Raw genomic sequence first — 22,513 nt, 5'->3', positions numbered from 1 at the left:
TTCAGAAAACTTGTGTGTAAGAACAAATTTTTTGCAGTTCTCTCTTTTACGAGTTTTACCATTAAAAAGTACGGGAACGAAGCTATAATAACCTAACAAAATTCATTTAAAGTTGTTCTATGTGAAGTAGTGATTGTATATTTTTTTGAACTGTCGTGAAAAATGAATGCACCGTTTATTACATTTTAGAAGTAGTTGCGCAGAGATCCCTATAAGAAAGCCAGTTTGTCTCTCCTACTTTATATTTTCCCAAAGATGTCAATATTATAAGATAGGAAAAGTCAATTGTGAAAAATTAACTGTAGAGGGAGTTAACCTCTGTTGCTATGATATCATAGCAACATTCTGTTAAACGAAAACTGTTACTCATTGGAATATTGACAAGAAAAACATTAAAACTCAAGTTTGACGGCATTCGCTTTTGATTTTTTCATTGAATGAACCAAGGTACATTTATACAAGGTAGAAGTGACAATCAGCTGTATTCTTACTTTTTTTGTAAATTAAGTTTTCAAAATGTAATAGGGTCTACTCATGAAATTTGAAACTTCGAAATTTGCTACCATAAAATATTGTTTTTCTCCCTAAACGTGTAATAAAAATGACCTACGACAGTTCTGAATGCTTTATATTTACATTATCATTAAAATTTGTTCTATTTTGGAGGATTTTCAAAATGTATTTATGTTTTTCCTGAGAAAATTTTTGGAACGACCCATGATGAAATAATAAGGTGGCGTAAAATGACCAGATGATTGGTTTCAATCAAGATCTATTTAACAGGTCACGTAAGTAGCACAACAACAACTCATTTTTGGCGGAAAATTCTTCAATATGTCAAAATGTTTGTTTACGTTTTCATACAATTTATTCACAATAACAAAAAATTTGACAGATTGAAACCAATCAGCTGGACGTTTTTCGCCACCTTATTATTTCATCATGGTTTCAATCTGTCAAATTTTTTTGTTATCGTGAATAAATTGTATGAAAACGTAAACAAACGTTTTGACATATTGAAGAATTTTTGGCAAAAACAGAGTTGTATTTGTGCTACTTACGTGACCTGTTAAATAGATCTTGGAACGACCCTATTATTCAATATTTTCTTTGACAATTAATTTTCAATACCAACAATGTTGTTTTTGTAAATTTGTTAGTTGTTGTAATTCATGCACATACCTTTTATAAATTTACCTTGGAATGAACAATAAAAAAAAAATAATAATAAATTTCAGCCACAAAACACGACGTTAATCTTTTCTGCCGCGAGAAATGGGAATCAAAAACGATTGGCATTGCTGTTATCAATTCCAGTGAGTTGTGTAGCCATCTGTAACCAAAATGTGGAACTATTAGCATATGTTTTTGAAAAATGCATTTGTTCGAGTCTTTATTACTTTACGTCTTTGATTTTCCAAAACGAAAAAGAGTGTCCACTTTTCTAACATTTTGTTATAAATAAAAAATACGAACAGTTAAGTTAATTAAAAGTTGCAAACCTTTTTGTGGTAATCCAAGAGACGAAAATGATTAATGGAGTGGATTTGGAGTCCATGCCGAAAGCTAGACTGGTGACGAGATGACAATATAAAAAACATTTTGGATAAGAGGAACATGATGAAAGAGACCAGAGGAAGTAAACACAATAGTGAAAATTAAAATTAATATAATTAATAATCTTTTTTACACAAATAATAAATTCATTTTATTTATTCTGGGATATTATTAATAGCCTTGTATTGCATATTTCAACTGATTAAAATACATTCCGAAGAATGTATCTAAATTCAATCCAAGGCACTCAATCGAAAGACTTGCCGTGAATCGAAAATGGAGTGCATCCTAGAATCGTGCTGTGCAAAAATGGACTGCATCCTCACTGCACCATGCTCTTGTAAAACACATGCCTTCTTTCACATAAAAATATATAGTCCGAAATCATCTAACAGTGCGGTTAAACTATAGTTTTTTGCCGGGTTAACCCACTTCGAGAGGATTTATTGGACGTTTGCGCTATGGAATTGACATTTGAAATCCAAACCCACTGGGTTAATCCGGTTAAGTGTAACCGGGATATAATTCTTTGATTCTTTGCAGCAAACGATAGCTGTAACGTCTTTCAAGTAGAGATTCTGGTTAACAGGAAAGCAGAGTTGGTTACAGGACTTGAAACCAGTAACACAGGACACGTTACTATCTATGTATGTCGATAGCTCTCAAGTAATGGACCACAAACTCGCGAGTAAATTTGTATTGCAAAACGGCCCTGCTTGATATATTAAATATTGTTAAACTTTGCTATGTTTCAGGACATAGTAATATAATGGGTAAAGAATTAAGAGATGAACTAGCACGAGGCGGCTTCAAGTCGATTTATCAAATGATGAAGCTGATAGGCCCCCGATGTGCTACTACATCGCCAAACTTCGTAAGGTCTAGCTTGAGAAGGCCCCTCAAAAATTACTTATATAAGCTTGATATGGGATATCCAACTCTCCCAGAATAAAATCAGCGTCGCTTGAAACTTATTAAGGGTCACTGCAGGGTCTCTAACATTATGATAGAATGACAGTGGGGCCGCGATGCAAAAGAGATAGTAACAATACAGCAATACCTCGAAAATTTCTTGATCTCCGACCTCAATTCAGACAATAACCATGGAATTTTCTAATTATCATCTTTAAATATATTCAGGGACACAACAGCATAGTCGAAAACGCTGTAAAACCACCAATGTTAACATCATGGGAGAACAGTAAATCAATTGCCAGCTCAGTGAAAAAGATGAATGTGCATGAGACTGTCCTACACTTATTCTTGACTTCCAAAATAATTTGTTTCGATTATTGTTTGCAAAGTCAACCTAAAATCAGAATTTTAGTTTGTATGGGAATGTGAGGTGCAGTTAAAGAAGCCTTCTTGATCTTTCCAACACAAATGCAACTGCATCGTAAAGAGAGGGCGATTCAATTTGTAGAAAATTGTTCTGGGAAATGCTACAATCCTGATGAGAACTTAACATAAAATCAGAATTTTAGTTTGCATGGGAATGTGAGATCTTCCAGTTCCATTTGAGGTGCACATAAAGAAGCCTTCTTGATCTTTCCAACACAAATGCAACTGCATCGTAAAGAGAGGGCGACTAAATTTGTAGAAAATCGTCCTAGGAAATGCTACAATCCTGATGAGAACTTCACATAACACAAGTAGAGATGATAGATTTTTTTTTTTCGTGCGTCTCTATAAAAGTGTGCAGTATCTTGTTTGTTGTTACCTAGAAAGTCATACAAACCATCACGCACCATCTAGGTTTGTCAGGAAGAATACACACGATTCTTATAGAGATTTCCAATGTTTTAAGGTAGAGTCACAAAGTAATAAGGAAACCCGGAGAAATAGTTTTAGCACTGATACAGTCTCTGATTTTATAAACAACATCAGTGTGAATACCTCCGCTGAACCCCATTCACAAAAGATTGCAGCAGAAGAACGTCAGATACCTCCTACAAACCAAACCAACTCAATTCCTATTGGGAACCAAGTATGCACAACATGCTGTACCTTTTTAATATCCAAGAAATTTGAAACTTTAAATTCTTTCAAATAAAATACAGAGTGATATTTTTTATTCTTAATTAGAGATAATGGCTTGGGCGGTTATTGAAATGATGAAATGTATGTAGATATGTACAGATTATGGGAAATTAGTACTATAAAAAATAAACTTTAAAAATAAAATTTTTTAAATTATTTATCCTTTTGGTTTGTTCTCTCTTGTAACCCTGATAACTTGTTTTCCAATTCAGATATTTCCTTGGATAAATTTTCAATTTCAGTTGAGTTCATAACATCATTTGCCGCATTTAGATTCAAAGTGAAGAGTTGGTCATCACGTTTTTTACCCCATGACGATATTTGGAGCCTAATGGATATCATTATTAAATTGGCATTACCTTTAAATTATACTATACAAAATAACTTACTTCAAATCTTTGAAAACTATTTCCAAGTTCTTGATGTCTCCAAGAAGATGTTTGTACTCCATATTCAATTTTTCCTTGGTTATAGATGCCTGCTGTTTTGCCTCCTCACATTGCTGAACAAGAATCTCCGTATCCTTTTGTAGTTGTTCAGTGGCGGCAACTACTTCAACATATGGCTGCAACAAATAACAAAGACAAATTAAATTATTTTTATATTTAAAGCATTTTATTTCCGAGTCATACCTTTAATCCCACCTCATCCTTATTCATTATTTCGTAAAGGGCATTTTGTGAACGTTCCGTTTCCTCTTTCATTCTAATCTCAATTTCTTGATTACCTTTGCGTATTTGTTCCAATTTCGAGGTTATATGTTTATCACACGCTTCCATTGTTGTTTGAGCCACTTGTTGTGTTGCCAAAAATGATGAACCCAGTGGTGTCAAGGACCTACTTGAATTCTGATAAAAATCTTCAATTTGCTTGGATAGCTCCGTGTTCTTTCTCTTGTTTATTTCAATGCGGTGTTTTGATTTTTCGTTTTGGGATCGCTATTGGTGGAGGTGGTTGGGGGGAAACAAACATTTGTATGACACTATACGATTGGAGGTAGTATAAACATAATACTTACCAACTTTTCGTTATAGCTTTTTAGCCATTTAACAAATTCTTGTTTGTTATCTGTTTGGGGAGTGTCTGTCATATTTGCAAAGAGTTTTTCTTTTGTTTTATAAAAATATAAGCACACAGTGTGAAATTGCTTTCTTTGATTTGCAACAACGCTAACGGTAACTTGACGAAAAATTTAACGACTGTGGTCGGTCTGAGTATTGCCAACTATTGGGAATTATAGTATTATTTTTTAAGCTACCCAGACACACTGCAAATTGATCCGTCTGCTGCAAACAGAATGAAGAATGATTTGTAATGTTCTTATGTTTAATCCTAATACAACATATTCTCCATATTCTCAGGCTACTTTCAGAATATTTTTAATGCAATATTTGATCCTATTCGGAATTTTTTCTTGGGTAAAAATAAAACAATCACTTCCAACGGATAATTAGAAATTACATTTTTACATCATTAACTCCATATTAACTTACCTCACTAAACCAAATGGAACTGGTAGTTTGTCAATTACATCCACATCAGCTCCTGGTAGCTGTTTTAAAATATGTTGGGCGGCATAGAATCCAGCCGGTCCCCCACCAACTATACAAACTCTGGTCGCGGGATTTTGAGAAATAAAACGTTTGTGCGTTAAATTATTTATGTGGATATAGCAATTTCTTTGTAAAATAGTTCGTAACATCGTAAAATAGAAAAATTCGAATCGAAATGGGAAAGAGAAAGTATAGTTTTGTTTTATTTAGTTTAGGTAAATATAAAACAGCTGTTTGTTAACTTGTTGCTTTTGTTGTTTTTAAGTGCAACCTTAGTCAAAAGCGTTATAAGCATGAATTTATTTATAAGCTGTGTTCCAGAACTAAAAAGTTTTTACAATTTTTACGACTTTTACACACGACGCTCTCTTTAAAAATTTTTTACAGGACAAATTTGGGCGAGTAAAAATATAGTAACATGGTTGCCGGCGTCTGATTGGCTGATACGCCGACCTTGACATTTGTTCCAGTTTTTTTTTGACGTATTTTCCATTTTTCCGTTCCCGAACTATTTCAGAAAACTTGTGTGTAAGAACAAATTTTTTGCAGTTCTCTCTTTTACGAGTTTTACCATTAAAAAGTACGGGAACGAAGCTATAATAACCTAACAAAATTCATTTAAAGTTGTTCTATGTGAAGTAGTGATTGTATATTTTTTTGAACTGTCGTGAAAAATGAATGCACCGTTTATTACATTTTAGAAGTAGTTGCGCAGAGATCCCTATAAGAAAGCCAGTTTGTCTCTCCTACTTTATATTTTCCCAAAGATGTCAATATTATAAGATAGGAAAAGTCAATTGTGAAAAATTAACTGTAGAGGGAGTTAACCTCTGTTGCTATGATATCATAGCAACATTCTGTTAAACGAAAACTGTTACTCATTGGAATATTGACAAGAAAAACATTAAAACTCAAGTTTGACGGCATTCGCTTTTGATTTTTTCATTGAATGAACCAAGGTACATTTATACAAGGTAGAAGTGACAATCAGCTGTATTCTTACTTTTTTTGTAAATTAAGTTTTCAAAATGTAATAGGGTCTACTCATGAAATTTGAAACTTCGAAATTTGCTACCATAAAATATTGTTTTTCTCCCTAAACGTGTAATAAAAATGACCTACGACAGTTCTGAATGCTTTATATTTACATTATCATTAAAATTTGTTCTATTTTGGAGGATTTTCAAAATGTATTTATGTTTTTCCTGAGAAAATTTTTGGAACGACCCATGATGAAATAATAAGGTGGCGTAAAATGACCAGATGATTGGTTTCAATCTGTCAAATTTTTTTGTTATCGTGAATAAATTGTATGAAAACGTAAACAAACGTTTTGACATATTGAAGAATTTTTGGCAAAAACAGAGTTGTATTTGTGCTACTTACGTGACCTGTTAAATAGATCTTGGAACGACCCTATTATTCAATATTTTCTTTGACAATTAATTTTCAATACCAACAATGTTGTTTTTGTAAATTTGTTAGTTGTTGTAATTCATGCACATACCTTTTATAAATTTACCTTGGAATGAACAATAAAAAAAAAATAATAATAAATTTCAGCCACAAAACACGACGTTAATCTTTTCTGCCGCGAGAAATGGGAATCAAAAACGATTGGCATTGCTGTTATCAATTCCAGTGAGTTGTGTAGCCATCTGTAACCAAAATGTGGAACTATTAGCATATGTTTTTGAAAAATGCATTTGTTCGAGTCTTTATTACTTTACGTCTTTGATTTTCCAAAACGAAAAAGAGTGTCCACTTTTCTAACATTTTGTTATAAATAAAAAATACGAACAGTTAAGTTAATTAAAAGTTGCAAACCTTTTTGTGGTAATCCAAGAGACGAAAATGATTAATGGAGTGGATTTGGAGTCCATGCCGAAAGCTAGACTGGTGACGAGATGACAATATAAAAAACATTTTGGATAAGAGGAACATGATGAAAGAGACCAGAGGAAGTAAACACAATAGTGAAAATTAAAATTAATATAATTAATAATCTTTTTTACACAAATAATAAATTCATTTTATTTATTCTGGGATATTATTAATAGCCTTGTATTGCATATTTCAACTGATTAAAATACATTCCGAAGAATGTATCTAAATTCAATCCAAGGCACTCAATCGAAAGACTTGCCGTGAATCGAAAATGGAGTGCATCCTAGAATCGTGCTGTGCAAAAATGGACTGCATCCTCACTGCACCATGCTCTTGTAAAACACATGCCTTCTTTCACATAAAAATATATAGTCCGAAATCATCTAACAGTGCGGTTAAACTATAGTTTTTTGCCGGGTTAACCCACTTCGAGAGGATTTATTGGACGTTTGCGCTATGGAATTGACATTTGAAATCCAAACCCACTGGGTTAATTCGGTTAAGTGTAACCGGGATATAATTCTTTGATTCTTTGCAGCAAACGATAGCTGTAACGTCTTTCAAGTAGAGATTCTGGTTAACAGGAAAGCAGAGTTGGTTACAGGACTTGAAACCAGTAACACAGGACACGTTACTATCTATGTATGTCGATAGCTCTCAAGTAATGGACCACAAACTCGCGAGTAAATTTGTATTGCAAAACGGCCCTGCTTGATATATTAAATATTGTTAAACTTTGCTATGTTTCAGGACATAGTAATATAATGGGTAAAGAATTAAGAGATGAACTAGCACGAGGCGGCTTCAAGTCGATTTATCAAATGATGAAGCTGATAGGCCCCCGATGTGCTACTACATCGCCAAACTTCGTAAGGTCTAGCTTGAGAAGGCCCCTCAAAAATTACTTATATAAGCTTGATATGGGATATCCAACTCTCCCAGAATAAAATCAGCTTCGCTTGAAACTTATTAAGGGTCACTGCAGGGTCTCTAACATTATGATAGAATGACAGTGGGGCCGCGATGCAAAAGAGATAGTAACAATACAGCAATACCTCGAAAATTTCTTGATCTCCGACCTCAATTCAGACAATAACCATGGAATTTTCTAATTATCATCTTTAAATATATTCAGGGACACAACAGCATAGTCGAAAACTCTGTAAAACCACCAATGTTAACATCATGGGAGAACAGTAAATCAATTGCCAGCTCAGTAAAAAAGATGAATGTGCATGAGACTGTCCTACACTTATTCTTGACTTCCAAAATAATTTGTTTCGATTATTGTTTGCAAAGTCAACCTAAAATCAGAATTTTAGTTTGTATGGGAATGTGAGGTGCAGATAAAGAAGCCTTCTTGATCTTTCCAACACAAATGCAACTGCATCGTAAAGAGAGGGCGATTCAATTTGTAGAAAATTGTTCTGGGAAATGCTACAATCCTGATGAGAACTTAACATAAAATCAGAATTTTAGTTTGCATGGGAATGTGAGATCTTCCAGTTCCATTTGAGGTGCACATAAAGAAGCCTTCTTGATCTTTCCAACACAAATGCAACTGCATCGTAAAGAGGAAATGCTACAATCCTGATGAGAACTTCACATAACACAAGTAGAGATGATAGATTTTTTTTTTCGTGCGTCTCTATAAAAGTGTGCAGTATCTTGTTTGTTGTTAGTCATACAAACCATCACGCACCATCTAGGTTTGTCAGGAAGAATACACACGATTCTTATAGAGATTTCCAATGTTTTAAGGTAGAGTCACAAAGTAATAAGGAAACCCGGAGAAATAGTTTTAGCACTGATACAGTCTCTGATTTTATAAACAACATCAGTGTGAATACCTCCGCTGAACCCCATTCACAAAAGATTGCAGCAGAAGAACGTCAGATACCTCCTACAAACCAAACCAACTCAATTCCTATTGGGAACCAAGTATGCACAACATGCTGTACCTTTTTAATATCCAAGAAATTTGAAACTTTAAATTCTTTCAAATAAAATACAGAGTGATATTTTTTATTCTTAATTAGAGATAATGGCTTGGGCGGTAATTGAAATGATGAAATGTATGTAGATATGTACAGATTATGGGAAATTAGTACTATAAAAAATAAACTTTAAAAATAAATTTTTTTAAATTATTTATCCTTTTGGTTTGTTCTCTCTTGTAACCCTGATAACTTGTTTTCCAATTCAGATATTTCCTTGGATAAATTTTCAATTTCAGTTGAGTTCACAACATCATTTGCCGCATTTAGATTCAAAGTGAAGAGGTGGTCATCACGTTTTTTACCCCATGACGATATTTGGAGCCTAATGGATATCATTATTAAATTGGCATTACCTTTAAATTATACTATACAAAATAACTTACTTCAAATCTTTGAAAACTATTTCCAAGTTCTTGATGTCTCCAAGAAGATGTTTGTACTCCATATTCAATTTTTCCTTGGTTATAGATGCCTGCTGTTTTGCCTCCTCACATTGCTGAACAAGAATCTCCGTATCCTTTTGTAGTTGTTCAGTGGCGGCAACTACTTCAACATATGGCTGCAACAAATAACAAAGACAAATTAAATTATTTTTATATTTAAAGCATTTTATTTCCGAGTCATACCTTTAATCCCACCTCATCCTTATTCATTATTTCGTAAAGGGCATTTTGTGAACGTTCCGTTTCCTCTTTCATTCTAATCTCAATTTCTTGATTACCTTTGCGTATTTGTTCCAATTTCGAGGTTATATGTTTATCACACGCTTCCATTGTTGTTTGAGCCACTTGTTGTGTTGCCAAAAATGATGAACCCAGTGGTGTCAAGGACCTACTTGAATTCTGATAAAAATCTTCAATTTGCTTGGATAGCTCCGTGTTCTTTCTCTTGTTTATTTCAATGCGGTGTTTTGATTTTTCGTTTTGGGATCGCTATTGGTGGAGGTGGTTGGGGGGAAACAAACATTTGTATGACACTATACGATTGGAGGTAGTATAAACATAATACTTACCAACTTTTCGTTATAGCTTTTTAGCCATTTAACAAATTCTTGTTTGTTATCTGTTTGGGGAGTGTCTGTCATATTTGCAAAGAGTTTTTCTTTTGTTTTATAAAAATATAAGCACACAGTGTGAAATTGCTTTCTTTGATTTGCAACAACGCTAACGGTAACTTGACGAAAAATTTAACGACTGTGGTCGGTCTGAGTATTGCCAACTATTGGGAATTATAGTATTATTTTTTAAGCTACCCAGACACACTGCAAATTGATCCGTCTGCTGCAAACAGAATGAAGAATGATTTGTAATGTTCTTATGTTTAATCCTAATACAACATATTCTCCATATTCTCAGGCTACTTTCAGAATATTTTTAATGCAATATTTGATCCTATTCGGAATTTTTTCTTGGGTAAAAATAAAACAATCACTTCCAACGGATAATTAGAAATTACATTTTTACATCATTAACTCCATATTAACTTACCTCACTAAACCAAATGGAACTGGTAGTTTGTCAATTACATCCACATCAGCTCCTGGTAGCTGTTTTAAAATATGTTGGGCGGCATAGAATCCAGCCGGTCCCCCACCAACTATACAAACTCTGGTCGCGGGATTTTGAGAAATAAAACGTTTGTGCGTTAAATTATTTATGTGGATATAGCAATTTCTTTGTAAAATAGTTCGTAACATCGTAAAATAGAAAAATTCGAATCGAAATGGGAAAGAGAAAGTATAGTTTTGTTTTATTTAGTTTAGGTAAATATAAAACAGCTGTTTGTTAACTTGTTGCTTTTGTTGTTTTTAAGTGCAACCTTAGTCAAAAGCGTTATAAGCATGAATTTATTTATAAGCTGTGTTCCAGAACTAAAAAGTTTTTACAATTTTTACGACTTTTACACACGACGCTCTCTTTAAAAACTTTTTACAGGACAAATTTGGGCGAGTAAAAAAATAGTAACATGGTTGCCGGCGTCTGATTGGCTGATACGCCGACCTTGACATTTGTTCCAGTTTTTTTTTTGACGTATTTTCCATTTTTCCGTTCCCGAACTATTTCAGAAAACTTGTGTGTAAGAACAAATTTTTTGCAGTTCTCTCTTTTACGAGTTTTACCATTAAAAAGTACGGGAACGAAGCTATAATAACCTAACAAAATTCATTTAAAGTTGTTCTATGTGAAGTAGTGATTGTATATTTTTTTGAACTGTCGTGAAAAATGAATGCACCGTTTATTACATTTTAGAAGTAGTTGCGCAGAGATCCCTATAAGAAAGCCAGTTTGTCTCTCCTACTTTATATTTTCCCAAAGATGTCAATATTATAAGATAGGAAAAGTCAATTGTGAAAAATTAACTGTAGAGGGAGTTAACCTCTGTTGCTATGATATCATAGCAACATTCTGTTAAACGAAAACTGTTACTCATTGGAATATTGACAAGAAAAACATTAAAACTCAAGTTTGACGGCATTCGCTTTTGATTTTTTCATTGAATGAACCAAGGTACATTTATACAAGGTAGAAGTGACAATCAGCTGTATTCTTACTTTTTTTGTAAATTAAGTTTTCAAAATGTAATAGGGTCTACTCATGAAATTTGAAACTTCGAAATTTGCTACCATAAAATATTGTTTTTCTCCCTAAACGTGTAATAAAAATGACCTACGACAGTTCTGAATGCTTTATATTTACATTATCATTAAAATTTGTTCTATTTTGGAGGATTTTCAAAATGTATTTATGTTTTTCCTGAGAAAATTTTTGGAACGACCCATGATGAAATAATAAGGTGGCGTAAAATGACCAGATGATTGGTTTCTATCTGTCAAATTTTTTTGTTATCGTGAATAAATTGTATGAAAACGTAAACAAACGTTTTGACATATTGAAGAATTTTTGGCAAAAACAGAGTTGTATTTGTGCTACTTACGTGACCTGTTAAATAGATCTTGGAACGACCCTATTATTCAATATTTTCTTTGACAATTAATTTTCAATACCAACAATGTTGTTTTTGTAAATTTGTTAGTTGTTGTAATTCATGCACATACCTTTTATAAATTTACCTTGGAATGAACAATAAAAAAAAATAATAATAAATTTCAGCCACAAAACACGACGTTAATCTTTTCTGCCGCGAGAAATGGGAATCAAAAACGATTGGCATTGCTGTTATCAATTCCAGTGAGTTGTGTAGCCATCTGTAACCAAAATGTGGAACTATTAGCATATGTTTTTGAAAAATGCATTTGTTCGAGTCTTTATTACTTTACGTCTTTGATTTTCCAAAACGAAAAAGAGTGTCCACTTTTCTAACATTTTGTTATAAATAAAAAATACGAACAGTTAAGTTAATTAAAAGTTGCAAACCTTTTTGTGGTAATCCAAGAGACGAAAATGATTAATGGAGTGGATTTGGAGTCCATGCCGAAAGCTAGACTGGTGACGAGATGACAATATAAAAAACATTTTGGATAAGAGGAACATGATGAAAGAGACCAGAGGAAGTAAACACAATAGTGAAAATTAAAATTAATATAATTAATAATCTTTTTTACACAAATAATAAATTCATTTTATTTATTCTGGGATATTATTAATAGCCTTGTATTGCATATTTCAACTGATTAAAATACATTCCGAAGAATGTATCTAAATTCAATCCAAGGCACTCAATCGAAAGACTTGCCGTGAATCGAAAATGGAGTGCATCCTAGAATCGTGCTGTGCAAAAATGGACTGCATCCTCACTGCACCATGCTCTTGTAAAACACATGCCTTCTTTCACATAAAAATATATAGTCCGAAATCATCTAACAGTGCGGTTAAACTATAGTTTTTTGCCGGGTTAACCCACTTCGAGAGGATTTATTGGACGTTTGCGCTATGGAATTGACATTTGAAATCCAAACCCACTGGGTTAATTCGGTTAAGTGTAACCGGGATATAATTCTTTGATTCTTTGCAGCAAACGATAGCTGTAACGTCTTTCAAGTAGAGATTCTGGTTAACAGGAAAGCAGAGTTGGTTACAGGACTTGAAACCAGTAACACAGGACACGTTACTATCTATGTATGTCGATAGCTCTCAAGTAATGGACCACAAACTCGCGAGTAAATTTGTATTGCAAAACGGCCCTGCTTGATATATTAAATATTGTTAAACTTTGCTATGTTTCAGGACATAGTAATATAATGGGTAAAGAATTAAGAGATGAACTAGCACGAGGCGGCTTCAAGTCGATTTATCAAATGATGAAGCTGATAGGCCCCCGATGTGCTACTACATCGCCAAACTTCGTAAGGTCTAGCTTGAGAAGGCCCCTCAAAAATTACTTATATAAGCTTGATATGGGATATCCAACTCTCCCAGAATAAAATCAGCTTCGCTTGAAACTTATTAAGGGTCACTGCAGGGTCTCTAACATTATGATAGAATGACAGTGGGGCCGCGATGCAAAAGAGATAGTAACAATACAGCAATACCTCGAAAATTTCTTGATCTCCGACCTCAATTCAGACAATAACCATGGAATTTTCTAATTATCATCTTTAAATATATTCAGGGACACAACAGCATAGTCGAAAACTCTGTAAAACCACCAATGTTAACATCATGGGAGAACAGTAAATCAATTGCCAGCTCAGTAAAAAAGATGAATGTGCATGAGACTGTCCTACACTTATTCTTGACTTCCAAAATAATTTGTTTCGATTATTGTTTGCAAAGTCAACCTAAAATCAGAATTTTAGTTTGTATGGGAATGTGAGGTGCAGATAAAGAAGCCTTCTTGATCTTTCCAACACAAATGCAACTGCATCGTAAAGAGAGGGCGATTCAATTTGTAGAAAATTGTTCTGGGAAATGCTACAATCCTGATGAGAACTTAACATAAAATCAGAATTTTAGTTTGCATGGGAATGTGAGATCTTCCAGTTCCATTTGAGGTGCACATAAAGAAGCCTTCTTGATCTTTCCAACACAAATGCAACTGCATCGTAAAGAGGAAATGCTACAATCCTGATGAGAACTTCACATAACACAAGTAGAGATGATAGATTTTTTTTTTCGTGCGTCTCTATAAAAGTGTGCAGTATCTTGTTTGTTGTTAGTCATACAAACCATCACGCACCATCTAGGTTTGTCAGGAAGAATACACGCGATTCTTATAGAGATTTCCAATGTTTTAAGGTAGAGTCACAAAGTAATAAGGAAACCCGGAGAAATAGTTTTAGCACTGATACAGTCTCTGATTTTATAAACAACATCAGTGTGAATACCTCCGCTGAACCCCATTCACAAAAGATTGCAGCAGAAGAACGTCAGATACCTCCTACAAACCAAACCAACTCAATTCCTATTGGGAACCAAGTATGCACAACATGCTGTACCTTTTTAATATCCAAGAAATTTGAAACTTTAAATTCTTTCAAATAAAATACAGAGTGATATTTTTTATTCTTAATTAGAGATAATGGCTTGGGCGGTAATTGAAATGATGAAATGTATGTAGATATGTACAGATTATGGGAAATTAGTACTATAAAAAATAAACTTTAAAAATAAATTTTTTTAAATTATTTATCCTTTTGGTTTGTTCTCTCTTGTAACCCTGATAACTTGTTTTCCAATTCAGATATTTCCTTGGATAAATTTTCAATTTCAGTTGAGTTCACAACATCATTTGCCGCATTTAGATTCAAAGTGAAGAGGTGGTCATCACGTTTTTTACCCCATGACGATATTTGGAGCCTAATGGATATCATTATTAAATTGGCATTACCTTTAAATTATACTATACAAAATAACTTACTTCAAATCTTTGAAAACTATTTCCAAGTTCTTGATGTCTCCAAGAAGATGTTTGTACTCCATATTCAATTTTTCCTTGGTTATAGATGCCTGCTGTTTTGCCTCCTCACATTGCTGAACAAGAATCTCCGTATCCTTTTGTAGTTGTTCAGTGGCGGCAACTACTTCAACATATGGCTGCAACAAATAACAAAGACAAATTAAATTATTTTTATATTTAAAGCATTTTATTTCCGAGTCATACCTTTAATCCCACCTCATCCTTATTCATTATTTCGTAAAGGGCATTTTGTGAACGTTCCGTTTCCTCTTTCATTCTAATCTCAATTTCTTGATTACCTTTGCGTATTTGTTCCAATTTCGAGGTTATATGTTTATCACACGCTTCCATTGTTGTTTGAGCCACTTGTTGTGTTGCCAAAAATGATGAACCCAGTGGTGTCAAGGACCTACTTGAATTCTGATAAAAATCTTCAATTTGCTTGGATAGCTCCGTGTTCTTTCTCTTGTTTATTTCAATGCGGTGTTTTGATTTTTCGTTTTGGGATCGCTATTGGTGGAGGTGGTTGGGGGGAAACAAACATTTGTATGACACTATACGATTGGAGGTAGTATAAACATAATACTTACCAACTTTTCGTTATAGCTTTTTAGCCATTTAACAAATTCTTGTTTGTTATCTGTTTGGGGAGTGTCTGTCATATTTGCAAAGAGTTTTTCTTTTGTTTTATAAAAATATAAGCACACAGTGTGAAATTGCTTTCTTTGATTTGCAACAACGGTAACTTGACGAAAAATTTAACGACTGTGGTCGGTCTGAGTATTGCCAACTATTGGGAATTATAGTATTATTTTTTAAGCTACCCAGACACACTGCAAATTGATCCGTCTGCTGCAAACAGAATGAAGAATGATTTGTAATGTTCTTATGTTTAATCCTAATACAACATATTCTCCATATTCTCAGGCTACTTTCAGAATATTTTTAATGCAATATTTGATCCTATTCGGAATTTTTTCTTGGGTAAAAATAAAACAATCACTTCCAACGGATAATTAGAAATTACATTTTTACATCATTAACTCCATATTAACTTACCTCACTAAACCAAATGGAACTGGTAGTTTGTCAATTACATCCACATCAGCTCCTGGTAGCTGTTTTAAAATATGTTGGGCGGCATAGAATCCAGCCGGTCCCCCACCAACTATACAAACTCTGGTCGCGGGATTTTGAGAAATAAAACGTTTGTGCGTTAAATTATTTATGTGGATATAGCAATTTCTTTGTAAAATAGTTCGTAACATCGTAAAATAGAAAAATTCGAATCGAAATGGGAAAGAGAAAGTATAGTTTTGTTTTATTTAGTTTAGGTAAATATAAAACAGCTGTTTGTTAACTTGTTGCTTTTGTTGTTTTTAAGTGCAACCTTAGTCAAAAGCGTTATAAGCATGAATTTATTTATAAGCTGTGTTCCAGAACTAAAAAGTTTTTACAATTTTTACGACTTTTACACACGACGCTCTCTTTAAAAACTTTTTACAGGACAAATTTGGGCGAGTAAAAAAATAGTAACATGGTTGCCGGCGTCTGATTGGCTGATACGCCGACCTTGACATTTGTTCCAGTTTTTTTTTTGACGTATTTTCCATTTTTCCGTTCCCGAACTATTTCAGAAAACTTGTGTGTAAGAACAAATTTTTTGCAGTTCTCTCTTTTACGAGTTTTACCATTAAAAAGTACGGGAACGAAGCTATAATAACCTAACAAAATTCATTTAAAGTTGTTCTATGTGAAGTAGTGATTGTATATTTTTTTGAACTGTCGTGAAAAATGAATGCACCGTTTATTACATTTTAGAAGTAGTTGCGCAGAGATCCCTATAAGAAAGCCAGCAAAGACGTATAGCAATAAAGACCCGAACAAATGCATTTTCCAAAAACATATGCTAATAGTTCCACATTTTGGTTACAGATGGCTACACAACTCACTGGAATTGATAACAGCAATGCCAATCGTTTTTGATTCCCATTTCTCGCGGCAGAAAACATAAACGTCGTGTTTTGTGGCTGAAATTTATTTCTTTTCTTTTTTTATTGTTCATTCAATGAAAAAATCAAAAGCGAATGCCGTCAAACTTGAGTTTTAATGTTTTTCTTGTCAATATTCCAATGAGTAACAGTTTTCGTTTAACAGAATGTTGCTATGATGTCGTAGCAACAGAGGTTAACTCCCTCTACAGTTAATTTTTCACAATTGACTTTTCCTATCTTATAATATTGACATCTTTGAGCCAGTTTGTCTCTCCTACTTTATATTTTCCCAAAGATGTCAATATTATAAGATAGGAAAAGTCAATTGTGAAAAATTAACTGTAGAGGGAGTTAACCTCTGTTGCTATGATATCATAGCAACATTCTGTTAAACGAAAACTGTTACTCATTGGAATATTGACAAGAAAAACATTAAAACTCAAGTTTGACGGCATTCGCTTTTGATTTTTTCATTGAATGAACCAAGGTACATTTATACAAGGTAGAAGTGACAATCAGCTGTATTCTTACTTTTTTTGTAAATTAAGTTTTCAAAATGTAATAGGGTCTACTCATGAAATTTGAAACTTCGAAATTTGCTACCATAAAATATTGTTTTTCTCCCTAAACGTGTAATAAAAATGACCTACGACAGTTCTGAATGCTTTATATTTACATTATCATTAAAATTTGTTCTATTTTGGAGGATTTTCAAAATGTATTTATGTTTTTCCTGAGAAAATTTTTGGAACGACCCATGATGAAATAATAAGGTGGCGTAAAATGACCAGATGATTGGTTTCAATCTGTCAAATTTTTTTGTTATCGTGAATAAATTGTATGAAAACGTAAACAAACGTTTTGACATATTGAAGAATTTTTGGCAAAAACAGAGTTGTATTTGTGCTACTTACGTGACCTGTTAAATAGATCTTGGAACGACCCTATTATTCAATATTTTCTTTGACAATTAATTTTCAATACCAACAATGTTGTTTTTGTAAATTTGTTAGTTGTTGTAATTCATGCACATACCTTTTATAAATTTACCTTGGAATGAACAATAAAAAAAAATAATAATAAATTTCAGCCACAAAACACGACGTTAATCTTTTCTGCCGCGAGAAATGGGAATCAAAAACGATTGGCATTGCTGTTATCAATTCCAGTGAGTTGTGTAGCCATCTGTAACCAAAATGTGGAACTATTAGCATATGTTTTTGAAAAATGCATTTGTTCGAGTCTTTATTACTTTACGTCTTTGATTTTCCAAAACGAAAAAGAGTGTCCACTTTTCTAACATTTTGTTATAAATAAAAAATACGAACAGTTAAGTTAATTAAAAGTTGCAAACCTTTTTGTGGTAATCCAAGAGACGAAAATGATTAATGGAGTGGATTTGGAGTCCATGCCGAAAGCTAGACTGGTGACGAGATGACAATATAAAAAACATTTTGGATAAGAGGAACATGATGAAAGAGACCAGAGGAAGTAAACACAATAGTGAAAATTAAAATTAATATAATTAATAATCTTTTTTACACAAATAATAAATTCATTTTATTTATTCTGGGATATTATTAATAGCCTTGTATTGCATATTTCAACTGATTAAAATACATTCCGAAGAATGTATCTAAATTCAATCCAAGGCACTCAATCGAAAGACTTGCCGTGAATCGAAAATGGAGTGCATCCTAGAATCGTGCTGTGCAAAAATGGACTGCATCCTCACTGCACCATGCTCTTGTAAAACACATGCCTTCTTTCACATAAAAATATATAGTCCGAAATCATCTAACAGTGCGGTTAAACTATAGTTTTTTGCCGGGTTAACCCACTTCGAGAGGATTTATTGGACGTTTGCGCTATGGAATTGACATTTGAAATCCAAACCCACTGGGTTAATCCGGTTAAGTGTAACCGGGATATAATTCTTTGATTCTTTGCAGCAAACGATAGCTGTAACGTCTTTCAAGTAGAGATTCTGGTTAACAGGAAAGCAGAGTTGGTTACAGGACTTGAAACCAGTAACACAGGACACGTTACTATCTATGTATGTCGATAGCTCTCAAGTAATGGACCACAAACTCGCGAGTAAATTTGTATTGCAAAACGGCCCTGCTTGATATATTAAATATTGTTAAACTTTGCTATGTTTCAGGACATAGTAATATAATGGGTAAAGAATTAAGAGATGAACTAGCACGAGGCGGCTTCAAGTCGATTTATCAAATGATGAAGCTGATAGGCCCCCGATGTGCTACTACATCGCCAAACTTCGTAAGGTCTAGCTTGAGAAGGCCCCTCAAAAATTACTTATATAAGCTTGATATGGGATATCCAACTCTCCCAGAATAAAATCAGCTTCGCTTGAAACTTATTAAGGGTCACTGCAGGGTCTCTAACATTATGATAGAATGACAGTGGGGCCGCGATGCAAAAGAGATAGTAACAATACAGCAATACCTCGAAAATTTCTTGATCTCCGACCTCAATTCAGACAATAACCATGGAATTTTCTAATTATCATCTTTAAATATATTCAGGGACACAACAGCATAGTCGAAAACTCTGTAAAACCACCAATGTTAACATCATGGGAGAACAGTAAATCAATTGCCAGCTCAGTAAAAAAGATGAATGTGCATGAGACTGTCCTACACTTATTCTTGACTTCCAAAATAATTTGTTTCGATTATTGTTTGCAAAGTCAACCTAAAATCAGAATTTTAGTTTGTATGGGAATGTGAGGTGCAGATAAAGAAGCCTTCTTGATCTTTCCAACACAAATGCAACTGCATCGTAAAGAGAGGGCGATTCAATTTGTAGAAAATTGTTCTGGGAAATGCTACAATCCTGATGAGAACTTAACATAAAATCAGAATTTTAGTTTGCATGGGAATGTGAGATCTTCCAGTTCCATTTGAGGTGCACATAAAGAAGCCTTCTTGATCTTTCCAACACAAATGCAACTGCATCGTAAAGAGGAAATGCTACAATCCTGATGAGAACTTCACATAACACAAGTAGAGATGATAGATTTTTTTTTCGTGCATCTCTATAAAAGTGTGCAGTATCTTGTTTGTTGTTAGTCATACAAACCATCACGCACCATCTAGGTTTGTCAGGAAGAATACACACGATTCTTATAGAGATTTCCAATGTTTTAAGGTAGAGTCACAAAGTAATAAGGAAACCCGGAGAAATAGTTTTAGCACTGATACAGTCTCTGATTTTATAAACAACATCAGTGTGAATACCTCCGCTGAACCCCATTCACAAAAGATTGCAGCAGAAGAACGTCAGATACCTCCTACAAACCAAACCAACTCAATTCCTATTGGGAACCAAGTATGCACAACATGCTGTACCTTTTTAATATCCAAGAAATTTGAAACTTTAAATTCTTTCAAATAAAATACAGAGTGATATTTTTTATTCTTAATTAGAGATAATGGCTTGGGCGGTAATTGAAATGATGAAATGTATGTAGATATGTACAGATTATGGGAAATTAGTACTATAAAAAATAAACTTTAAAAATAAATTTTTTTAAATTATTTATCCTTTTGGTTTGTTCTCTCTTGTAACCCTGATAACTTGTTTTCCAATTCAGATATTTCCTTGGATAAATTTTCAATTTCAGTTGAGTTCACAACATCATTTGCCGCATTTAGATTCAAAGTGAAGAGGTGGTCATCACGTTTTTTACCCCATGACGATATTTGGAGCCTAATGGATATCATTATTAAATTGGCATTACCTTTAAATTATACTATACAAAATAACTTACTTCAAATCTTTGAAAACTATTTCCAAGTTCTTGATGTCTCCAAGAAGATGTTTGTACTCCATATTCAATTTTTCCTTGGTTATAGATGCCTGCTGTTTTGCCTCCTCACATTGCTGAACAAGAATCTCCGTATCCTTTTGTAGTTGTTCAGTGGCGGCAACTACTTCAACATATGGCTGCAACAAATAACAAAGACAAATTAAATTATTTTTATATTTAAAGCATTTTATTTCCGAGTCATACCTTTAATCCCACCTCATCCTTATTCATTATTTCGTAAAGGGCATTTTGTGAACGTTCCGTTTCCTCTTTCATTCTAATCTCAATTTCTTGATTACCTTTGCGTATTTGTTCCAATTTCGAGGTTATATGTTTATCACACGCTTCCATTGTTGTTTGAGCCACTTGTTGTGTTGCCAAAAATGATGAACCCAGTGGTGTCAAGGACCTACTTGAATTCTGATAAAAATCTTCAATTTGCTTGGATAGCTCCGTGTTCTTTCTCTTGTTTATTTCAATGCGGTGTTTTGATTTTTCGTTTTGGGATCGCTATTGGTGGAGGTGGTTGGGGGGAAACAAACATTTGTATGACACTATACGATTGGAGGTAGTATAAACATAATACTTACCAACTTTTCGTTATAGCTTTTTAGCCATTTAACAAATTCTTGTTTGTTATCTGTTTGGGGAGTGTCTGTCATATTTGCAAAGAGTTTTTCTTTTGTTTTATAAAAATATAAGCACACAGTGTGAAATTGCTTTCTTTGATTTGCAACAACGCTAACGGTAACTTGACGAAAAATTTAACGACTGTGGTCGGTCTGAGTATTGCCAACTATTGGGAATTATAGTATTATTTTTTAAGCTACCCAGACACACTGCAAATTGATCCGTCTGCTGCAAACAGAATGAAGAATGATTTGTAATGTTCTTATGTTTAATCCTAATACAACATATTCTCCATATTCTCAGGCTACTTTCAGAAAATTTTTAATGCAATATTTGATCCTATTCGGAATTTTTTCTTGGGTAAAAATAAAACAATCACTTCCAACGGATAATTAGAAATTACATTTTTACATCATTAACTCCATATTAACTTACCTCACTAAACCAAATGGAACTGGTAGTTTGTCAATTACATCCACATCAGCTCCTGGTAGCTGTTTTAAAATATGTTGGGCGGCATAGAATCCAGCCGGTCCCCCACCAACTATACAAACTCTGGTCGCGGGATTTGAGAAATAAAACGTTTGTGCGTTAAATTATTTATGTGGATATAGCAATTTCTTTGTAAAATAGTTCGTAACATCGTAAAATAGAAAAATTCGAATCGAAATGGGAAAGAGAAAGTATAGTTTTGTTTTATTTAGTTTAGGTAAATATAAAACAGCTGTTTGTTAACTTGTTGCTTTTGTTGTTTTTAAGTGCAACCTTAGTCAAAAGCGTTATAAGCATGAATTTATTTATAAGCTGTGTTCCAGAACTAAAAAGTTTTTACAATTTTTACGACTTTTACACACGACGCTCTCTTTAAAAACTTTTTACAGGACAAATTTGGGCGAGTAAAAAAATAGTAACATGGTTGCCGGCGTCTGATTGGCTGATACGCCGACCTTGACATTTGTTCCAGTTTTTTTTTTGACGTATTTTCCATTTTTCCGTTCCCGAACTATTTCAGAAAACTTGTGTGTAAGAACAAATTTTTTGCAGTTCTCTCTTTTACGAGTTTTACCATTAAAAAGTACGGGAACGAAGCTATAATAACCTAACAAAATTCATTTAAAGTTGTTCTATGTGAAGTAGTGATTGTATATTTTTTTGAACTGT

At 33.5% G+C, this 22,513-nt stretch overlaps 4 protein-coding genes across 4 annotated transcripts; all 4 read right to left on the bottom strand.

Annotated features, from left to right (window-relative positions):
* Window positions 1-3,600: 3,600 nt before the first annotated feature.
* On the bottom strand, window positions 3,601-4,883 carry LOC141404704 (uncharacterized). The gene is made up of 4 exons (XM_073988328.1): window positions 4,616-4,883; window positions 4,230-4,535; window positions 3,987-4,162; window positions 3,601-3,925 (listed from the first exon to the last, which is right to left on the bottom strand). The coding sequence occupies exons 1-4, from the start codon at window positions 4,685-4,687 to the stop codon at window positions 3,751-3,753; spliced, it is 729 nt and encodes a 242-aa protein (XP_073844429.1). The 5' UTR covers window positions 4,688-4,883; the 3' UTR covers window positions 3,601-3,750.
* Window positions 4,884-6,663: 1,780 nt separating this feature from the next.
* On the bottom strand, window positions 6,664-10,818 carry LOC141404896 (uncharacterized). The gene is made up of 4 exons (XM_073988722.1): window positions 10,050-10,818; window positions 9,664-9,969; window positions 9,421-9,596; window positions 6,664-9,359 (listed from the first exon to the last, which is right to left on the bottom strand). Exons 1-4 carry the CDS (start codon window positions 10,119-10,121, stop codon window positions 9,185-9,187), a joined length of 729 nt encoding a protein of 242 aa, XP_073844823.1. The 5' UTR covers window positions 10,122-10,818; the 3' UTR covers window positions 6,664-9,184.
* A 3,650-nt stretch (window positions 10,819-14,468) lies between these two features.
* On the bottom strand, window positions 14,469-15,745 carry LOC141404890 (uncharacterized). Its single transcript, XM_073988712.1, has 4 exons — window positions 15,484-15,745; window positions 15,098-15,403; window positions 14,855-15,030; window positions 14,469-14,793 (listed from the first exon to the last, which is right to left on the bottom strand). Exons 1-4 carry the CDS (start codon window positions 15,553-15,555, stop codon window positions 14,619-14,621), a joined length of 729 nt encoding a protein of 242 aa, XP_073844813.1. The 5' UTR covers window positions 15,556-15,745; the 3' UTR covers window positions 14,469-14,618.
* A 4,549-nt stretch (window positions 15,746-20,294) lies between these two features.
* On the bottom strand, window positions 20,295-22,074 carry LOC141404953 (uncharacterized). Its single transcript, XM_073988808.1, has 5 exons — window positions 21,788-22,074; window positions 21,313-21,580; window positions 20,927-21,232; window positions 20,684-20,859; window positions 20,295-20,622 (listed from the first exon to the last, which is right to left on the bottom strand). Exons 2-5 carry the CDS (start codon window positions 21,382-21,384, stop codon window positions 20,448-20,450), a joined length of 729 nt encoding a protein of 242 aa, XP_073844909.1. The 5' UTR covers window positions 21,385-21,580; window positions 21,788-22,074; the 3' UTR covers window positions 20,295-20,447.
* Between the last annotated feature and the right edge of the window lie 439 nt (window positions 22,075-22,513).

The sequence above is a fragment of the Musca autumnalis genome, unplaced genomic scaffold (assembly GCF_047663935.1).
Source record: "Musca autumnalis isolate F117 unplaced genomic scaffold, ASM4766393v1 scaffold_5, whole genome shotgun sequence".
Taxonomy (NCBI): Eukaryota; Metazoa; Arthropoda; class Insecta; order Diptera; family Muscidae; genus Musca; species Musca autumnalis.
Note: the sequence above shows the minus strand (reverse complement) of the source record. Positions and strands in the feature narration are given on the sequence as shown.